General features: G+C 42.1%; 1 protein-coding gene across 1 annotated transcript in view; it reads left to right on the top strand.

Moving 5' to 3' along the window:
* The window catches only part of LOC308120575 (zinc finger matrin-type protein 4), a 53,579-nt gene extending 34,625 nt beyond the window's left edge, over nt 1-18,954 (top strand). The window contains exons 6-7 of the mRNA XM_080481246.1: nt 6,016-6,112; nt 17,372-18,954. Of these exons, the coding sequence (XP_080337372.1) occupies nt 6,016-6,112; nt 17,372-17,393 (119 nt within the window). The 3' untranslated portion in view covers nt 17,394-18,954. The remainder of the gene's footprint in view (nt 1-6,015; nt 6,113-17,371) is intronic.
* Nucleotides 18,955-19,155: the final 201 nt, after the last annotated feature.

Genomic DNA, 19,155 nt, shown 5'->3' with positions numbered 1-19,155 from the left:
ACAAGACACGGAAAAACATGTCACACAGAGTTAAACAATGAAAGTGAAATCAATTTAGATTAATAACGGGCACAGCTGAGATTAAATTAGTTACCATCCTGGGTTTTAATTTGAATACCACGTCGTTCGCCCCGCGTTTATTGCTCTCCCACACAAACACTTCCCATGCTGTAGGATCGCTCTGATTCACATGCTCAAACACACATTTCTGCTAGAAGGGTATTCTAATGAAATTATGAATAGCACTTGGCACAGGAGCTTCTTTTCCATTTGTGCTCCAGATGAGCGATCTTATTTAGCATTATTGTACGGCAGCACGTAGCAAAACGCGCACATCTTGGTTTGCCTCACAACACCTCGACCACACACATTCACAAGTTGAGCACACAATGCAACACACGACGCACACGCCGGCAAAAGGAATGCAAATCCCCTGAGAGCTGAAGCTGTGCCGTTCGCTGCGTGCTCCAGGTGCCATGACACAAACCATCATCTCAAGAAGCCAATCATATTAAAAGTATGAGTCATGTTGCCGCCTACACTGGCTCAGAGGCTTTAAGTGGTGTCATGTTAGATATCGTCCTCCATCCACACAGTGTGACCCAGATCCCACAAACTTGGCCGGATTTATTTGGGAGGTTTGACTGTAAATTTAATTTCGTAAAACAAATGGGCATTTTTGACATTTTACAATAGATAATAATATTTGCAGAAATTGATTAATCGATTGCAGTTGTGCTGTAAAGAGCACAGTGCCGCTATAAAATCTATTACATCTTCTTTTCCAAGGACAGTGAACTGGTCTGGGGTTTCTAAGCTGACGTGATCTATTATGAGTGGCATCGATCACTTGTTTGTCAGGCAGAAACACTTGCTTTGTCGCAGCTCAGCGCTATTGTCAAGTCTCGTTTGTTCCTTTTCGCGAGACATTTCAGTCGCTGCAACATTCTCACATCTGATTGGCTTTTATCACCACTTCAGGTGTGAAGTCACAGGTGTGTTGCGTGTCAGTCGAGAGGGAGGGTCGAGCGCGAGGTGGCCCGCTGAGCCAAGAGACAAAAACACAACAGAAGGCAGTGTGTGGAAATGAGGAATTGTTTCTCACCCAAACGCAGATTCATCTCTGTCCTTTTGTCCTCGGTTTTCCCTTTGTGAAACTGTTTTTCTCTTCACATTGCGTGTCTATTTCCCCATCCTTCTCTGTCTCTTTGTTGTTGTTGTTGTGTGTGTAAATGTTTGTGCGCGCACCACCGGGGGCTACGGTCTGTCGTCACGTCTCATCTGTCATCCTCATTAGCGCCCCACCATGCGCAGGTGAATTATTTACGCACCAGCATCTCGTCTTCTTAAACTCTGACTACCGAAAACCAAGTAATGTCGTCTCTGGTGGCGTCCTATTGATGACACTGACCTTTACTTGTACTTGCATAGTCTGTCTTATCTCTTTTTTGTCCACGACCAAACCATATCACAAAATCCCCATGACATTTATGGAGACACAATTTCTCACTCTTGGATTTTTTCCGGTGTAATTGCACAGACAGGGCACAGGGGAGACTGTCGTTATTTTCCACGGCTAGGTGCCAGACAAAACCCTCGGAGATGGATTAAGGAGGTGGAGGAGGGAGTTGCAGTGGTGGTGGCTACTGACGGGGGGGAGGGAAAGGGGGGGGGGGGGGGGGGGGGGGTGGAGCCCGGCTGACTCGGCTGTGTCTTTACATAAATCACAACAGGGGTAGAAACCCCTCAAGACAGAGCCAGCGCATTGTGTCTGCTCTCTGGAGACTCAGTAGAGAATTAAAAGCAGTGAGATAAGCGTCTAGGACTGCAGTGAGTGTGTGTCTGTGAGTGTGAGGACCCGAGAGAGCTCGAAGTACTGAAGCTGAGAGAAGAAGAAAAAAAAACGGTGTAATTGATGACGACGCTGGAGTTGTGAGACAGAGATGACCTCTTCTCCCATGAGGCCGCACTCGCTGTAGCACAAACCTGCACACAGGCTCTTATCTGCATGATGTACTACAAGTGTTTCAGATCCAAGCCGCATGAGGTTTAGCCAACCACAGGAAGTGTCATCTACTGTAAACCGGCACCATACTTTTAGCCAATGTTAATGTTTTCTGTAATCATGAGTTTCCTGAGCTGTGTTGAAAGCACCACAATAGACAAAGGTCCTTTTCAGAGGTAAATTAATGGCAGGCAACCTGAGGGTTTCTTATCAGTTTTGTTTTCAGCTTCTGCTTTCTGGTGAACCGTCTACCTGCCCTCTGCAGACATCTAGTGAGTAGATTCCAGGTGGAGGGTGAATATTCAGCATAGAAAGAGATTCATCCAGCTGGATTTAGACGAGTGGCGACATAATAATCAGTCAAATGACAAAATAAAACACATTAAATTAGTTCATTAACTTTTAGAGACTTGCATGATGCCTCATAGTGAAAATTGCCTAGTTAAAGTGCAGGTGTAGAATTTACAAGTTTTGTCCAGGCATGCAAGTCTTTTCTTCAGGTTTTGTGGTTTCAGACCAAAACAAGCACTTAAGGCTAATCAGTGACTCTGTATTACCTAAAGGTATGATTGTGAGTGTGAGATTGTCTGTCATTTTGTGTTTTCCCAGTGGAGAGACCCTACCAGAATGTACTCTGCCATTGTCTCCAACACCATGTGAGCATGCTTGAATAAAGCTGTATAGAGGATAGATGGATGTTTTAATGTGTTTTAATGGATGTTTTTATATGTTTCTCTCACTACTCATAATAGTTAAGGTGATAGTTAGTTGTTATGGTTTGTTTATGGCCAAAAAAGTAAATACTTTTTGGAATATTTAACTCCATTTTGAGTTACAATTGAAGATACAATCAGACACCTTTATAAATCCCACAATAATAATCATAGTCATAACAATGACTTAAAATCTAATTTGTGGTTCAAACTGAAAAACATAGAGTGTGACAATATTATTGAAATTCAGAAATTTACATAGTTGGTTGTGATTGGACATTTTTTTTGCCTCTAAACTTTCTTTCCAATTACTGTCAGGCTGGTTGCGCAACTCATTAGTCTCTTTGTACAAGTCCTTCAAAGTTTCATGGATTCAATCTGAGTCTCGCCCAAAATGCAGCCCTTCTCCACGATGGTATTTGTGAAATATTCCAGGGAGAGAAACTGTCAAGCCTTTTGCTGCAGACTGCTGTTTTTGATTGCATCTCAATGGGCTTCTTTTTTGGACTCAGTACATTTTTAATCTTGCAACAGGCATGGCAAACTGATAGTGTGCCACAGCACAAAGGCCCTTGGGTAGTAAGAGCTCCATAAACTAATATCCTAATAGCAACATGAATAAAATTACCTCACGGTGAGATCCTCAGCTGCAGTTCGCCCCAGAGGACAGGAGAGGAAAACAGAGGACGCTCCCATTTGAAATGATCCATATGTAACTCGTCTAGTGGTTATAAAGTATGCTTAAGGCTCAATCTCCCTCTGTGCTTTAGAATCATCCCACTGTTTAACCCACAGTATTCATGCAGCACTAGATTTTCACAATTGCCAGCGTTGACCGCTACCTGAAATCCCCCCTGAGCGCGGAAATAAAAGGAGCTGCAGTTCGAGTTTGGCAGAGCAACCTAATGGAACGAGCCACAAATATCATGCTCCAAACAGGTCATTAATGCTGCTGAAGAGAAGGCAAAGAGGAAAAAGGCTGGATTTCAAATACATCAGGGGCTGAAGCTGCAGGAGAATTATAAAATCTCTCTGTAACAAGGCTCTCGAAACAAACATAATTTTCTCATTTTTCTGTACACACGATGTAGCTCATTACCTTTCTGACAAGCATTTATGCGTCCCCATGCCGGGGGGTGCCAGAAACGCCAGAAGGTCTCTGTACATTAAACAGCCGCCACAAAACAGCTCCACACCCACCGCCTTTTGCTCATCGCGCCCCCTCTTTCTCTCTCCCTGGCATATCTGCGTGTGTAATTAACAAGGCTTAGAACACCCTCACAAATACCGCTCATGCTCACAAAAAAAAAACCACGATCACAACCCTGAGCTGCATGCTGTCACTTGGTTGTGCATGCATTTTTTTTATTTTTCTTTCCCTGCAAGTAATTAACATGGATTAGGAAGCAGCGTGGTCTTATGCCAGAGCTGCTTCATTAACCGCAAACAGTGTCTGTGCATTTGTGGACAAAAGACTAGCGAGGACACAAACTGCAGCATACTGTCGATCGGTGATACTCCGCCAGCTGGTGATGAAGTGACATCAATCAGGCTAAAAGTGGGCAAGCCCTCTTTGGCATTGCTCACACAGATACACACAAACTCAATGCAGCTAATCATATATACAAGAATAGCCCTTTCTGTGTAACCAGTGTTGTGGAGTTACAAAAGACAAAACCAAAAAAAATAAGGCTCGTATAGTTTTCTCAACTAAAAGATCCCCTTTCCAATTTTTTGTTCTTCTATGAGACAATTAAAGTAATAATGACAATTTATAAAATTAAGATGTTCAATTTTTGTCATGCAAACAGATGCAAAATATCAACGTTTTAGCCAAGACACTACTGACTGCAGGCAGCTCAGTTCAGTGGTGGGTTTGTTGTAAATGGCTGCTTGTCCTTAATCACCCCTGAAACAGAGCGAGTCTGGAGGCAACAAGGAGCAGATATGCCACATTATGCAGCTCTGGCCCGGTCTAAATGACCTCCCACCATTCCTGACTGTATTACAACTTCATCTCTCAACATACTTCACCAATTATCACCGCAGAAGGTCAAAAGGTGATGGAATTTACAGACAAGTCATAAATCTCAAGGACAGTAATGACAGCAGAGAAAAGGGCACACACACACACACACACACACACACACACACACACACACACACACACACAGACACCTCAGATTACATATTCATCATCTAAGAAAAACAGCCCCCAAAAAAAAAAATCTGCAAAGACAAGAAGGAGGAAGAGTGTGGACATGCTGAGACTTCTAAGCAATTAAATTTTGACTGTTCTGTCATACAACCTCAAAGTGTCAAGGTTCATCATCACTGGAGTTCTGCAGTGACGGCTCTGCAGCATGCAAATCATGGTGGAAAAACAAAAATAGTTATTCACGTCTCAAGCAGAGAATGCACAGCCAATTATGCCCTGCTGCCGATTGCCCCATCCGCAGCAGCAGAGGAAGATATTCCTTGTTTGTGATTTTTGAAATGGCCAAACTGCGGTTGCCACATGTGTAAAAGTTAGTTTTTTTGGTGGGGGTCCGTAAACCTCATGGCTCTCTTGTGGTCATTAAACCCTGACATGCATTTAACACCACTGCAGTGCCCTGATAATTCATTATCCTTCTCCTCTCCTTCATCCTTATAAACAGTCTTTTCCCCCCCGGCAATTTCCTCTTTTTCCACTCGTCTCCTCTACCTAATACCCACACCCCTTTCTCCTACGTCTCTCTTCCCCCCTGCTCCTTCAGAATCTCCATCCTCATCCATCTATTTTTGGGTGCTCATCGCGACCACCTGCAAACCCTCTAATTAGTTAACATCTGTGTCTCAGCCGCACCATCTTGAGCATGCTTTCACCCACACAACGAAAATGTGCATGCACATATAGCCTGGCTCGGTAATAAGACATGCACACAGTTTGTTTCTTATTCCTCTTTTTCTTCAAACCCGGCTGAAGTTCAAACCTTTCACAAACACACACTCACACACAGGCACGAGAAAGAAGATTGCGCTGCTCCAAAAGTCTAAAAATGAAACTGGTTTTCTGCTCATTATTAGTCCAATCAAATCTCTTTCCAGATGCTCTCTAATTAGGAAAATTGCCCGCCACTGCTGAGTGTAGAAATAAGACTTTGTGCCGGTTCAGGTTTTGTTGTTGCTCATGTTGCCTTTCAGTCCTTTGTACGGATCCACAGGATGATAATGATAGTAATTTCTAAAGATTATGAACCATTCTCACGGAAAGTACACTCATAGTGAACGGTGTACCTTTGTGTGTCTCTCCAGGACTGCGCAGTAGTTACTCCTGCAGTGTCTGCAGTGTGGTCCTCAACTCCATCGAGCAGTACCATGCACACCTCCAGGGCTCCAAGCACCAGAACAAGTGAGTACAACCACTTAGCGTTTTGGACAGACAGACAGAGTGAGTCAAGTCCTCTGGGGGAAGGGCAGAGTGTAATTTTCTGAAACAATGCCATTCATGCTGGCTTCTTTCATGGCACGTGGAGGTTTTCAGTGAACAGGCTGTGAACCACCAGGGTCTCTTCCTTCAGCTTTTTTGTTATGGACACCAATAAGACGATAAAAAGGAGAGACACTCAAAAACTCTGCAGTCTTTGAGCCTGATTTACTAAGATCTTGCATGCAAACCTGGATGCTCATGCAAAGACATTGAACATCCAGCTGGAATGATTGAAATAAGGGTCTTATGTGCTTTAGACTTAAAGTTTAAATTTGAGGTATAACACAGAACAACAAAAGTTGCATGAATGCCTCTAATAACAACAGTATTTCTGCTGTCGGCTTTTCAAACATGTTAAAAGTCGATGTATTGATCTTTTAAAGCTGTCACTATGATTTCTCACATAATTACAGGGACCCATTTGTAACAAGTATCCCTTGTTCCTGCACTCGGTATACCTCAGTACTGCTGAAAAAGCGGCCAGTTTCCAAAAATGTGATGATCCCTGCTCTCGTGAGTGTCCTTCATCTGTCTTCATTTAATTGGTGCACTGGAAATATAGTCTACCATCACCACTTACTGCTTTCATTTACTTTCAAACATTAACAGAGAAAAACGTTTCTCTGTAACGCAATAGAAAATTACCAAACTAAACAAATCTAAAAAGCTCTAAAACACTATGGTATATTACTCGAATTACTTAATTTCTGTAATTCATTTGAGTACTGTTATTTTGCAGATATTTTCACAGTATCTTTGAGAGCGACGAGAAATTAATCTCTCATCGGTTCTATTAAGGAAGGAGCTTGAGTTATAAATGGTCCCTTGGTGGGAGGTGATGAGGTCACATATTCAGCATTCAGCCTGCCAGCGACACTTTTTCGCAATAGAGAAACACCAAATGTGGCTTACACACATTAGCCACCGACGCTACCGCAGTTCGGTTGTACAATTGGCGTCATTGATACTGACTATATATTATTTTACAAAGATCTTTAAAAAAATAAAATAAAATGTTTGCTGATCTGTGCACAACAAAAAAAATACTCCAGGCTAATGTTGGGAAAAGTCCAATTTAAAACGTAAATGCAATATGTTTTGTTTTTTTACCATTCAATTTAAAATGTCACATTCAGTTATTGTTGTGAGGTCATGTGAGGGACTGTGTGTAGCAGACAACCGTAATGTTGAGTCGACTGATAGTTTCACAATGCACAAATAAGTCCGGTCGCAACTAACGTTGTGGTGCGTTATATCCATCAGCAGGCAGAAAGTGTGATCCGGAGCAGTTATAGTTTACGTGTTTACTGTAACAGAGCCACAGGCATGGTTACAAGCAATGTGTCTATGTGCATGTATACATCGCTCTCTATTCAAAGCAATGTCAAAGAAATTATTTGTGTTGTGAATGGAATATTTGTCAGATAAAAGTGTGCTCGAGGATGCAATGCTGTTGCAGCTCTCGCTTGTTTTGTTTTTCTGTCTTTTTTTTTTTTTTTTTTTAAGAGACAACAATTTCCGTATTTAACCACCCTGGAGCATAACTTGTCTGTGCTGCAAACAGCAAACTTCTGCAAACAAGTTAACTCTTGGAGAGCGGTGGGTGCAGTGAGAAAAAACAACAGCTTGAACAAGAATAAGAAAGACATAAAAGAAAGAAGGAAGAGAGAAACTAGGCAAGCTTTTCTTAATGCCGAGAGTGAATCGTGAACGCTGGTATCACAGGTCACTGTAAACAGTAGAAGATTTATGTTCTTTTTCGATTTGTTTGTTCACTTGTCAGCAGGATTTTGCTTCTTTTTTTTTTTTCTTTCTCATCGGGAAGTCAACAGCATGAGCCAATGAGCATTACATTTTGGAGCAGATTCGATTCACAAAGTTTCTCCCCAAATGATCTGTCTCTTTCTTGACCTCATTACCAGAGAGGGCAATTGGCCCTCTAAATGCCATCGTTTAAAAAATGGAAGTAACAGTAAACATAGGATAGGATCCTTATGAGTTTAGCAATAAGGGAAATCGCAGACTAAATTACAGTGTGACACAGTGTGAAACACCCCTGCAGTGAGCATAACTGGAGCAGCCGAGTGAGGGCAACCATGTTGGCTGGTAACTGAGGGCCTGATCTCCTACAATCCTTTAAAATATATTGCACTTATGGTTTGCACGCATGTTGCAGGTGATGAACTAAGAATAATACCGTGAGTGACATCGTGCACAGACGGAAGTGTTCAAATGGAGCTCTTTGTGTGCAATTTAACAAGTGTTTAGACAAGAATGACCTGCTGGAAATAGGATTGTTTCTGTGTTCATGTGTTTGTGCTCACCATGGAGTGATGGGATGCAGCACTGAGACCCCAAAAACACAAAATGAAATATAATACCATGGAGTTGGGAGTTGGATCGATACAAAAAGAAAATAAAGATTATTGTGAAAGATCATTTACAGAAATCAAAGCTGTGGGGGAAAAGATAAGAAACATATTAGATTCAGAAAGTGTTGCTAGACTTAAAAAGGATCCAACAGGAAATGATTTAATAATAATAAATTCCACAAATCCAAGTTGTGGCCAGCCAGCTTAGGAAATCCCTCTCACCACAATCACAGCAGCATTTCTTCTGAAGGATGACCTGAAGTCCTCCAACTATTTGTTTAGTAACCTGTATATTCTCATCATGTTGCAGCTGACAAGATTTGGGAGTTGTACTTCTCATAACCAATAACTCCAAGTCCGTTTTGATATCTTGAGAATGTATGGAAAATTGAGAAAAAGAGCATTTCACTTGTAAACTCTCCAATCACAAACAAATCAATGCTGTGTCATACAGTGGTGGCATACTCTAAATATAATCCAACTGCCATATACTAAAAGTTTATTGTCTTTTTTAAATGGGGGAAAGCGCTCAATCATTGCACATTGACAAAAAAAACCCCATCTAAATCCAGTCAATCCAGTTAGACGAGTGTGAAGAAATCTTTGTGATTTGCAGAGGTGCAGAGACACTGCAGTGCCTCACATCAGTACAAAAATAAAATATCAAATCGAACTGAAAAGTTACTTGAGGTACTTGAGGTGAGTTTCTCGAACAAAGGGAAACATTTCACAGGTGTAGATCGGTAGAAAGTTTCCAGCAGAACTTTCCAACAAGTTGTCAGACTTGTAACTGCATTATCATGTCTAAAATAAAATGCTGTGTGGTTGTGAACATCCGTGCTGTTGTGATTGAGGCAAAAGGTGATAAAAGTGAATGTCGATTAACTGCTACATCCCACAAAGCAATATAAAGAAACCGAACGCTGCTCTTCTGCCTCTCCAGTCAGCACGATGAGAAGAGCTGAACTCTCCGGCTGTATATTGTCTCCTGACAGAGACTGAAAATCATGGGGGGGAAAATAGTGCGTCATAATTTACCACTTGTCAGTTTCACCGTCACACAATGGAAAAGAGGTCATCAGTACTGAAAGAGTGGTGAACAAGTGAACAAGAGAGACGGACGACAAGAGACGAGTTGTCGGGAGACGGAAAGACGCGCCATGTTCGAGACGCAAGCAAAGAACATAAAGAGGCTTCAGAGAAGGAAAAAGACGGAGAAGACGCTGACAAGGCGAGACAGATGGAGAAGCGCAGTAGTACAGACGTAGGTGGGATGAAGTGGCGACAGAAGAGCATGAGGCAGTGAAACAGACATGCAGCAGTGTCACAATCCCCCCACATCGAACTGGAACGAGGAGCCAGCGAGGGTTTGGATTGGATCGTGTGGTGAAACCACCATTGCAAGCTACAGGGCTTTACTGCAGAGGATGAAGGGGTTCCATTCACAGGGCAAAGATGGATGAGACTGAGAGTGAGAGGTGCCTAGGAGATTTACACAGGGGAAGCACTGATGGGTCACCGGACTGAAGGGGAGGAAGTCCCTCATCCACACTATCAGACAGGCTTACAAGCGGAGCTGTCTGAAGTGGCAGGTGACTTGGAGAGACGTGTGAGCTTTGGTCATATTTCAGGAGAAATGAAATTTATTTGGGATTAGTCACAGGGCTGTCGACAGCAGGAGAAGATGCGCTTTGTAGCACACAGTGTGATTGTTGACATTGTATGCGGGAATTAGGCTGCTGTGCTTTACAAACTGGCTGAAATACAATACATTTGCATTTCACGTGGCCTTGTTCAATGGCACCGAAACATTAATGAACATTTGATAAGAAGCTACTTAGTGGAGGCTGGGTAGAGCTTCGACTCTCTCCTTGTTGCTTTGAGAATGATTTTAAATCCAACCACTGTCAGATGTATTTAAAAAATTTAAAATGCATGTTTGGCGTTTATGCGCATAAGTGGTAAAAATGCAACGTAAGGAGGAGGCGATACAATGAGCTCAGTGAGTCTTTGATAGGCTCCTATGCAGGATTTAGGATTCTAATGTGTTAGAAAAGGTTACCAGAATTGGCAACTACATTTTGAGTCACTCCACCTTTTCATCAGTTACACAGTGTAATGTGGCCGTCTAATGTCGTTACCAGCACTCATATCTCACAGCAAGAATACACTAAGGTTGAGGTTTCAGGCCCTCCTTTAAAGTCTTTGCCTGTTCTCAGGGTATGTTCCTTTTGTAGTTTGTAAGCCTCTACTCATATGTATATATATCAATTTGGTGGCCAACACAAAACAATTAAGTGGACAAAAATCTTAAATTCTATCAACAATCTGTCAGATAAATCATATGTTGGAAATACTCTATTGGCATTGCAGTGTATTGTAGGATCTGCAGGATCACAACCTCATGGTGTGTGGATAAAAAAGGGAAAAAGTCAACTAAAGGACTCTAAAAGCACAGGCTATTTAATCCTGTGACTGTCCAGAGCGTATCGCGAACACATGCTCCACTCTGAAGTCTGCAATGCTGAACACTGCTACTGGAAATAAGTCCTGCCAGCTTTATTACGCTGTTGTATCGATTCTCTGGGAAACAGAACCAGACCGAAGGTTCCACCTCATCAACCTCACTTCCTTTCCCTTCACCCAGTCGCTCAGGTGAAACACGATACAGGAAACAGGAATGTGTGTTCGAGACCACTTTAGACTGAGTCTGTGTCATTCGCATCTTCAGTCCCTTATCATGGTGGGTTGATCTGAAACTCACCATGACAACGGGATAGTTTGGTAGTGTGACGACAAAACATTACTAAGAGCATATTACACTGCTCAATGTAGGAGACTAAATTTTCTGCTGACATGAGAAAACAACACACACATACAAAAGAAACGCACAGTTTGAAGCTCAAATGAGAGAAAACACGAACTCCGAAGCATTTATATATAGAAATTGAAGACATAACAGCCCAGGAATGATGAAGTGCCTTTAGAGAATTGATTTCAATCACTAAAACATGGAATGAGTATAAATGCTTTTACCATGTTCTGTTTCTTTAAGCTTCCAGGCGACTTTATGTTTTATATTTGTGTGTATGTGTAACTATTAGTTAGATAAAAAAAAAAAAAAAAAAGGCTATAGGATTGTTCCATTCATTTTTTGGGGTTGGTTATACAACCTGAAGACTTCCCCAAAGTTAGGTGCAGTCTTCCACTCAAGTTTGAAAATCTGTGTGTAGGTCATATGCGTGTTATTTCGCACTCAGGATGAGCTTTGACTCGTGTAAGAAGCTTTCTAGAGATGAAGGCACAGCTGACAGTTGCAGGGGATTAGTTCTCACTGAAGAAAAAAAACGTCCATGAAGCCTGCATGCATGTCTGTTCGTGTGTGTGTGTGTGTGTGTGTGTGTGTGTGTGTGTGTGTGTGTGTGTGTGTGTGTGTGTGTGTGTGTGTGTGTGTGTGTGTGTGTGTGTGTGTGTGTGTGTGTGTGTGTGTGTGTGTGTGTGTGTGTGTGTGTGTGTGTGTGTGTGTGAGTATGTGATGTTTGGCATTAGGAATGTGTCGCCAAAAGACAACAACAGATTCCTCTTTTTTTGTTGTTGTTGTTGTTGTTGATGAGAAAGCTGGATGCATCTATCTGCCAGCTCTGCTTATCTGTCCAGAGCATCTGCTTGGTACGCAGTCAGCTGCAGGTCATTTGAAATGCCGCAGACATCACACATCGGATCCAGACTGGCTGCTGTAATTGGACCGGTACAGGATAACAGCAGAGATATAACTAGATAAACTTGGCAGAACGTTCTCACAGCATACAGTATGTTGCAATAAAGTCAATGCACTTAGTTGGCCGGCAGACAAGAGACGAAAGCAGGAAACGGGAGCTGCAGCAGAGAGATGAAAAATAAGTCCCAACATTGGTTCCAAACTAAAAGCGCTCCTAAAAACTGATGGCTAACTTCAAGAGAAAGTGGAAATTAATGGAGGAACATAAGGCGATCAGCCGACAGGGACTGAACTGTTTTCAGCCCGCCTTCTGTGTCGGAATCTGGTGAGTTTTTGATAATGGCAGGCTGTTACCGGCCTCATCGACTGGACATTGTCGACATGAGACTTTGTTCAGGCAACAGTACAAGTGATGTAACCGTCTTCATGCAGTAATCATGTTCTTTTTTTATAAATAGTGTTTACAACATATTTTTCATTCGACATCTATGACAGACAGACTCTTTCACCAGAAGCAGTAAAATGCCGATATTTTGAAATAAAAGTACAGATTTAGATTTCTAATAATAAAAACAGGTTCGACATTTTCACACAAGTAAAAACCAAGAACAATTCAATTAGTTGTTTTTAAATACAGTCATAGATGGTTTCCTCCTGTCGAGCACTTCACATTCGATAGGAACCTTTTCACAGTGGGGAACTCTCCGCCCATCTGATTCATCGTGTTACAGCGCCACAGAGAACTGGTGTTTATCTCAACTACTTAGGCTGAAGTCAGTCTTGAGGTTAAAAATCCCATGGAAGAAGAAATAAATAAAATGATGAAACCTTTCTGATTAAAGTAGCAAACCAGCCAAAATACCGGGAAACATTAATAAATGTACTTCTGTCTATTTCCTTCTGGTCATTATATAAAACACCCTCAAATCTTTGCTCTTTTTTCAACCTGCAATTAAATCTTACCTGAGAAGTTTGTCCAAAAATACCGATTTTGAAATAAATAAACAGTTAAAAAAAACAAAAAAAAAACTGAAAAGAACACGGACACGGAGCTGCTAATGCATTAACTACCCTTATATTATCGTTCACACTCGGATCGCTCACTGGAGGAACATGACCTTTGCGTTTAAGGTTTTTTTTTTTACTCTTTCCCAATTCCAGCCTCTGCTCTGCTTTTATGTGTAGTAATGTACGTAGCGTGCACTTGTGTATGACAACGTTGACGCGAGCCCCCCGGGGTATGATGGCGTGGTCTGGCACAATCCATTTAGCCAACTCACCCCAGTAATTATTCAGCATCAGTATCACAGAGAACACAGACTACTAAACAAACATGAGAGAGAGGCAGAGAGCAGGCGGCAACCAGTGTGAGAGATTACAGTGCAGTGTGAAGCAACTCCGAATGCAAATGGTTGAGCTATCGACCTGCTAATAGGCCTGCTGCATGTGTGTGTGTGTGTGTGTGTGTGTGTGTGTGTGTGTGTGTGTGTGTGTGTGTGTGTGTGTGTGTGTGTGTGTGTGTGTGTGTGTGTGTGTGTGTGTGTGTGTGTGTGTGTGTGTGTGTGTGTGTGTGTGTGTGTGTGTGCAACACTTCCCTGACTGTGTGTTTATGTGCATTCCTCTTTCTGCTCGAGGCAAGGTGAAAGGTCAATTCAGGACGGTTGCCGGTTCACTCACTTCTCACATGCTTCCTTTGCCACACCTGAACACACACACACACACACATACACACACACACACACACACACACACACACACACACACACACACACACACACACACACACACACACACACACACACACACACACACGTGGGCCTATCACGTCCCCCCATGGGCATTTATCCTTGTCTTCTCTCACACCTTCAGCCCAAAAATTACAAATAAAAGAATCTATGTATGTCCACACACACACACACACACACACACACACACACACACTTGACATACCACACACATTCACACACCTTGCCCAGAGCATCATTGTCCCTGAAGTTAATAAGGGGAGGTAGTGAGAGTGGGGATGGGGGGGGGGGGGGGGGGGGGGGTTCCATGCCTGAATCATGACCCACATCTCGCCTCCCTTGGCAACTGCTGGACTGTGCTTACCTGCCACACACACACACACACACACACACACACACACACACACACACACACACACACACACACACACACACACACACACGCACACACACACACACACACACACACACACACACACACACACACACACTGCACCAAGGTGACCTTCACATCCTCACAAACGTCTCTCTCTCTCAGGCACAAGCACTCCCTCTGCCCTTTCTCTCTTTCTAACACCTTCTCATCCTCATATATCTTACCCCCCCCCCCCCCACACACACACACACACACATACGTGGCCCTCGGACAGATCATTGGATTACTCTATTAACGACCCCATCCACTCACAGGCCATCACCTCTCTTTCTAACCTCATCCTCGGCTTCACCTTCTCTTTCCCTGCTCCTCACCTTGGATCTGTTAGTGTCAGCCCTCGTCCTATTTCTAACTTCACGCCTCCTTGTTCCCAGTGCCCTCATTCACACTGCAAACTTCTGTGCAGGGCGACAGCACTCCCGAAAGAAGCAGATTATCTCAAAACCGTTCTGCAATATAAGCAATGGAATAATGTATTGTGAATGCGGCAAAGTCGCAACACAACAAAAACTGTTTCCATCATTCTTTGGGACGAGGCTGTTCCCATAGAAACTGAGCTTTCGGGTGACATTTTTACAACGGTGTGACAAATGACACTGGAGCTGAGCAACTGAAGTCTGTGAAGTTAAAACATTTGTTTCTGAATGTACAGAGCTATTTTTAAATATGGCACATTCTTCATATTCTGCATTAATATTCCACATATTAACTTCCATCTGCCATCTTTAATCAAATGTGATTACTTGACTAACACTAATTATTCTTATTCTACTCATTTACTTGTCATGTAAATACAGTATATTAAACTTTAAGAAGAATTTATCGTTGGTTATAGAACTAGAGAGACTTTCTCATCACATTATGAGCATTTGTTCATTAGTTACCTGATAAAAGATTAGTCAGACATCCCGGTCATTGTTCTACACTAGTGCACTGCATGATGTAGCCTATATAAATGATTAATATGAAAGATATCACAATTATTGTTTTATAGTTTAGTAGTTAATAACACTCCACACAAATTCCTTCACAAAGTTTTATATTGAACCCACATATAAAAAGTAATTCCCATACTATATTAGTCTTGTGTGTCTTGTAATCCTATGAGCAATTACTCTCAAAACACACTTTATATGCTTCAATACAAATTATGTTATAAAATGTATACTGTAGACCTAATTTATTTCCATTCATTTAAGGTAGATTGTTTAAAAAAAATTTAGTTTTATAAAATCAGTGCAGAACACTACATAAACAATATAAATGTAAATGAATCTGTTGAATGGAAGATATTCAACTATTCAGCTCGAGTGACTTTTGCCCCTTTTAAAAGGCTGAAGGTTAAGATTTTTTACTAATACATTTATCATTACTAGTACTAATACATTTGTTATCAATATTTTCAAATAATTCTTTTTTTTTTTTATCAACGAGTGTCCAAAGAATAAAAATTTCAACTATTTTCAGTTTGTGTCTGCTATGTCCGTCATGTGACCTTTGACCCCTCGTCCGGCCCTGCACTGTTTCCACGCTGTTGCACTCATCATGTTGCCTCCCCCCCTGGCTGTTACCTGTCCCCTCCGCAAAGAAAAGAAGGGGGGGGGGAAACCCACACACAAGCTACCAGAGTCATGCCCTGGTTCTCTTTGGAGAGCTCGGCACGCTAGATGAGTCCTGACAGAGCAGACAGGGTGTAGAGGCCACTGTTTTAACAGCCATTACTGGGAAAGGTGCTGACAGCTCAGGCGTCTGCTGCACCCTCCCTCTTTTCCTCTCGCTCAACCTTCATCGTGCACGTGTGTGTGTGTGTGTGCATGTGTGCTCTCCAATTTGGGCAATATGAATGAGTAGGTTGTTGTTGTTTTTTTTTTCAATGGTAAATTTTCCTGTGCAGTGAAGACGTTTTCCTTTGGCGCTCACACCCACAGCCACATACGAAGGTGAATATCTTATTTCTTTCTGGATGCGAGTCTGACGTTGTTTATCTCTCGGGTAAAGGGGGACGTGGCTGCCCTCATGCTGAGGGGAAAACGTTTCAAAACTACATCATGAAAGAAAGAAGAAACTGGCAAGAGGAACAATTACACAAAAAGCACTGCCGAGACAACAAAGAGGAGCATTATTGTTGGGATTTCTTTTGTCACATTCAGGCAACGCTGAATAATTTGACACTGTCATCTCAGTGAAACTTTGTAATGATCAGCTGTGGGATTTTTCAGGACGTTAGTGATTTAAACACCTCTGTGCAAAAAAAACCACGGTTTGGTGTGTGCTGCTTGTATGATCTTCAATCTAAGTTATCTCTGTTTAATTAAGTGTGGCATGTTTGCCACCGCAGTTGCTTTGTTTTGCAGCGATAAAGCGACAGAATGCAGCCGCAGCATCTGTCATCATAAAAAAACAATCAGCAGTTTGAGATAAAGGCCAAATCCACAGTAATTACTGCACCTTAAACACTAGGGTTTACACTCCCTATCTTTCTGCTTTGTTTTAATTTGGGGTACAGCCAGATAGAAAGCATAATAAACGGCGGTAATTACGAGAAGCTTGCGAAACAGGATTATTGGTTCATGCTTCACGTGGAGTGGAGCTGTTATTCTTCGCAGAAGGGAATTCTTTCTAGTGCAGCAAATGATGGCAAATAATAACAACGCGAGATTACCGACTATATCACATTTTACATGTCATATTACCAATGACGAGTCTGTTTATCCACGCTCCATTACCAACGAGACATGAATTTACAGGTAAATGAGATTACGTCTCGTGGACCGAACATGGCAGGAACGGAATATTGTTCTCCCCAGAGGGCTCGATGTTCCCTGTGGTTAGAGACGCCTGTCTTGTTGGATCTGTCTACGTCGGAGACAAGACAAGACTAACAAATTCCTTCCTGTGTTTTGTTTCCAGCCTGAAGCAACACCAGCAGTAAGCCACGAGGCACGCCGCTCTGGAACGAAGAGGAAACCAAGACAGAGAGTATTTCGGATCAACAAACTTTCGAAAGAAGGACTTGTCTCATAAACCGAAGAGAATCAGAAAGTACTGTGGAGTAACTTCAGTGTGCGTGCGTGTCTGTGCGTGTGGATCACTGTATGAGTGTTAATTTCTATCTTTGATCGAAAAATATATCTTCAGAACGTCTTTAATGCTGAGGAGTCCTCGACACCGACAGCCGTCAAACGGACTGCAGCCGCGCGCAACTCCAATGTGAACCACAATCCTAAGAACTGAAGTGATGTCAGTGCAATGCCCAGAGTGGTACTAACAGTTACAATGATCGTCAATGAACAGCAGGAATAATAATTAACTCGCCGTCCACCAAGTGCTCTGACAGTGGACCAGGTCTCCACAGGGTCTTCTGTTTCCATGTGTCCCCATGCACGGCTCACTTTCAGACCACTTGAGACCTTCTCAGGCCCTGACCTTCGAACCCAAGGACAAGAAAACTCCCAAGACCTCAGCCATTACAGACCACATGAAATACCATAACTTCAAAGTTTTTCTTTTTTTTTCTCCTTTGGTTTGAACCTTGTGTTGTCTCTCTGTGTAGTGGATCTGTCTCTTTTCAAATGGTGATAAGTGTCATTTTTAAACCGCCTTCATATATTTAAAACACTGAGATAAAAGAAAGAAAGACTTCCAAACTCTGACTCGAAACAGGGTCCATGCAACTTTCTCAACCACAGCTGAAAACATTCCCGCCGCATTAAAAATCCTGATGTCAGATGCAGTGTGAAGGTGACAAGAATTTCTCTCGGTAGAGATGTGCAACATGTAGATAAAATCTATATTTTTCTGTTGCTATATCCAGAGAGACAAAATAAGAAAATAAAAAAAAAAAAACCACTCTCACTCTCAACCCATGTAGCAGTCAGTGTACAGTGCACCTGAGATGTAGGTTAATGCATGCAGAAGGTAAAAACATTGCATTGACTTGCCTTTTGGAAACAGTGTCAGTGATCGCGCCGCTTGCTAGTGATAGCTTCGTAATGCATTACTGCACACGCCTGCGGCGGAATCAACAGATCACCTTTCAGTGACCTTCTCGGTACCGACGTTTAGACCAATGACCGCTGCGCAACATCCCCGTCTGCTGAGGCGCCAACTTGTTTGTGAAGTTGGACTGTTTGTTGCGGTTGTGTAGATGAGCAAAGAGACGCTTCTCCCGTGCGGGCGCTGAGGTTGCCCCCGGGGCATGATTTCTCTTTCAGACTGAAAAACACAGCACAAACAAATTCCTCTGTGAGTTTTTATTGGTTGAACCTTTTTTTATTTTTATTTTTATTTTTTCCCTCTGTAAACACATTAAATATATATTCATTTTCTGCTTTGTTCATTTCACGGTGGCGAGAGTGAACTACACATGACCTGATTAGAAGTGGGTTTTTTTTTTTTTTCTTTTCTGCAGAAATACAGACGAGTAATGGTTTTTATGCAATCTGCTGTAATAATAATATATGTGGGTTTGAAGTGAAATAGTTTAATATAGCAAAAAAAAAAAAAAAAAAAAAAAATGGTTATGTAAATAAGTGTTTCAAGAAATTTTGTATTTTTAGTGTTTATCTGCACTGAGCCACAGGTGATAAGGGAAATGCATTTCTTACGAATATTATGAGAAGACGCGGATATTTCAGCACTGGAATGACAACATGTCCTCCATTGAGTCATCTTTTTCAAATGGCCCACCGTCA

This window comes from Lipophrys pholis, assembly GCF_963383615.2.
Source record: "Lipophrys pholis genome assembly, chromosome: 15".
Lineage (NCBI taxonomy): Eukaryota > Metazoa > Chordata > Actinopteri > Blenniiformes > Blenniidae > Lipophrys > Lipophrys pholis.
This window is presented reverse-complemented; position numbering and strand designations above follow the sequence as displayed.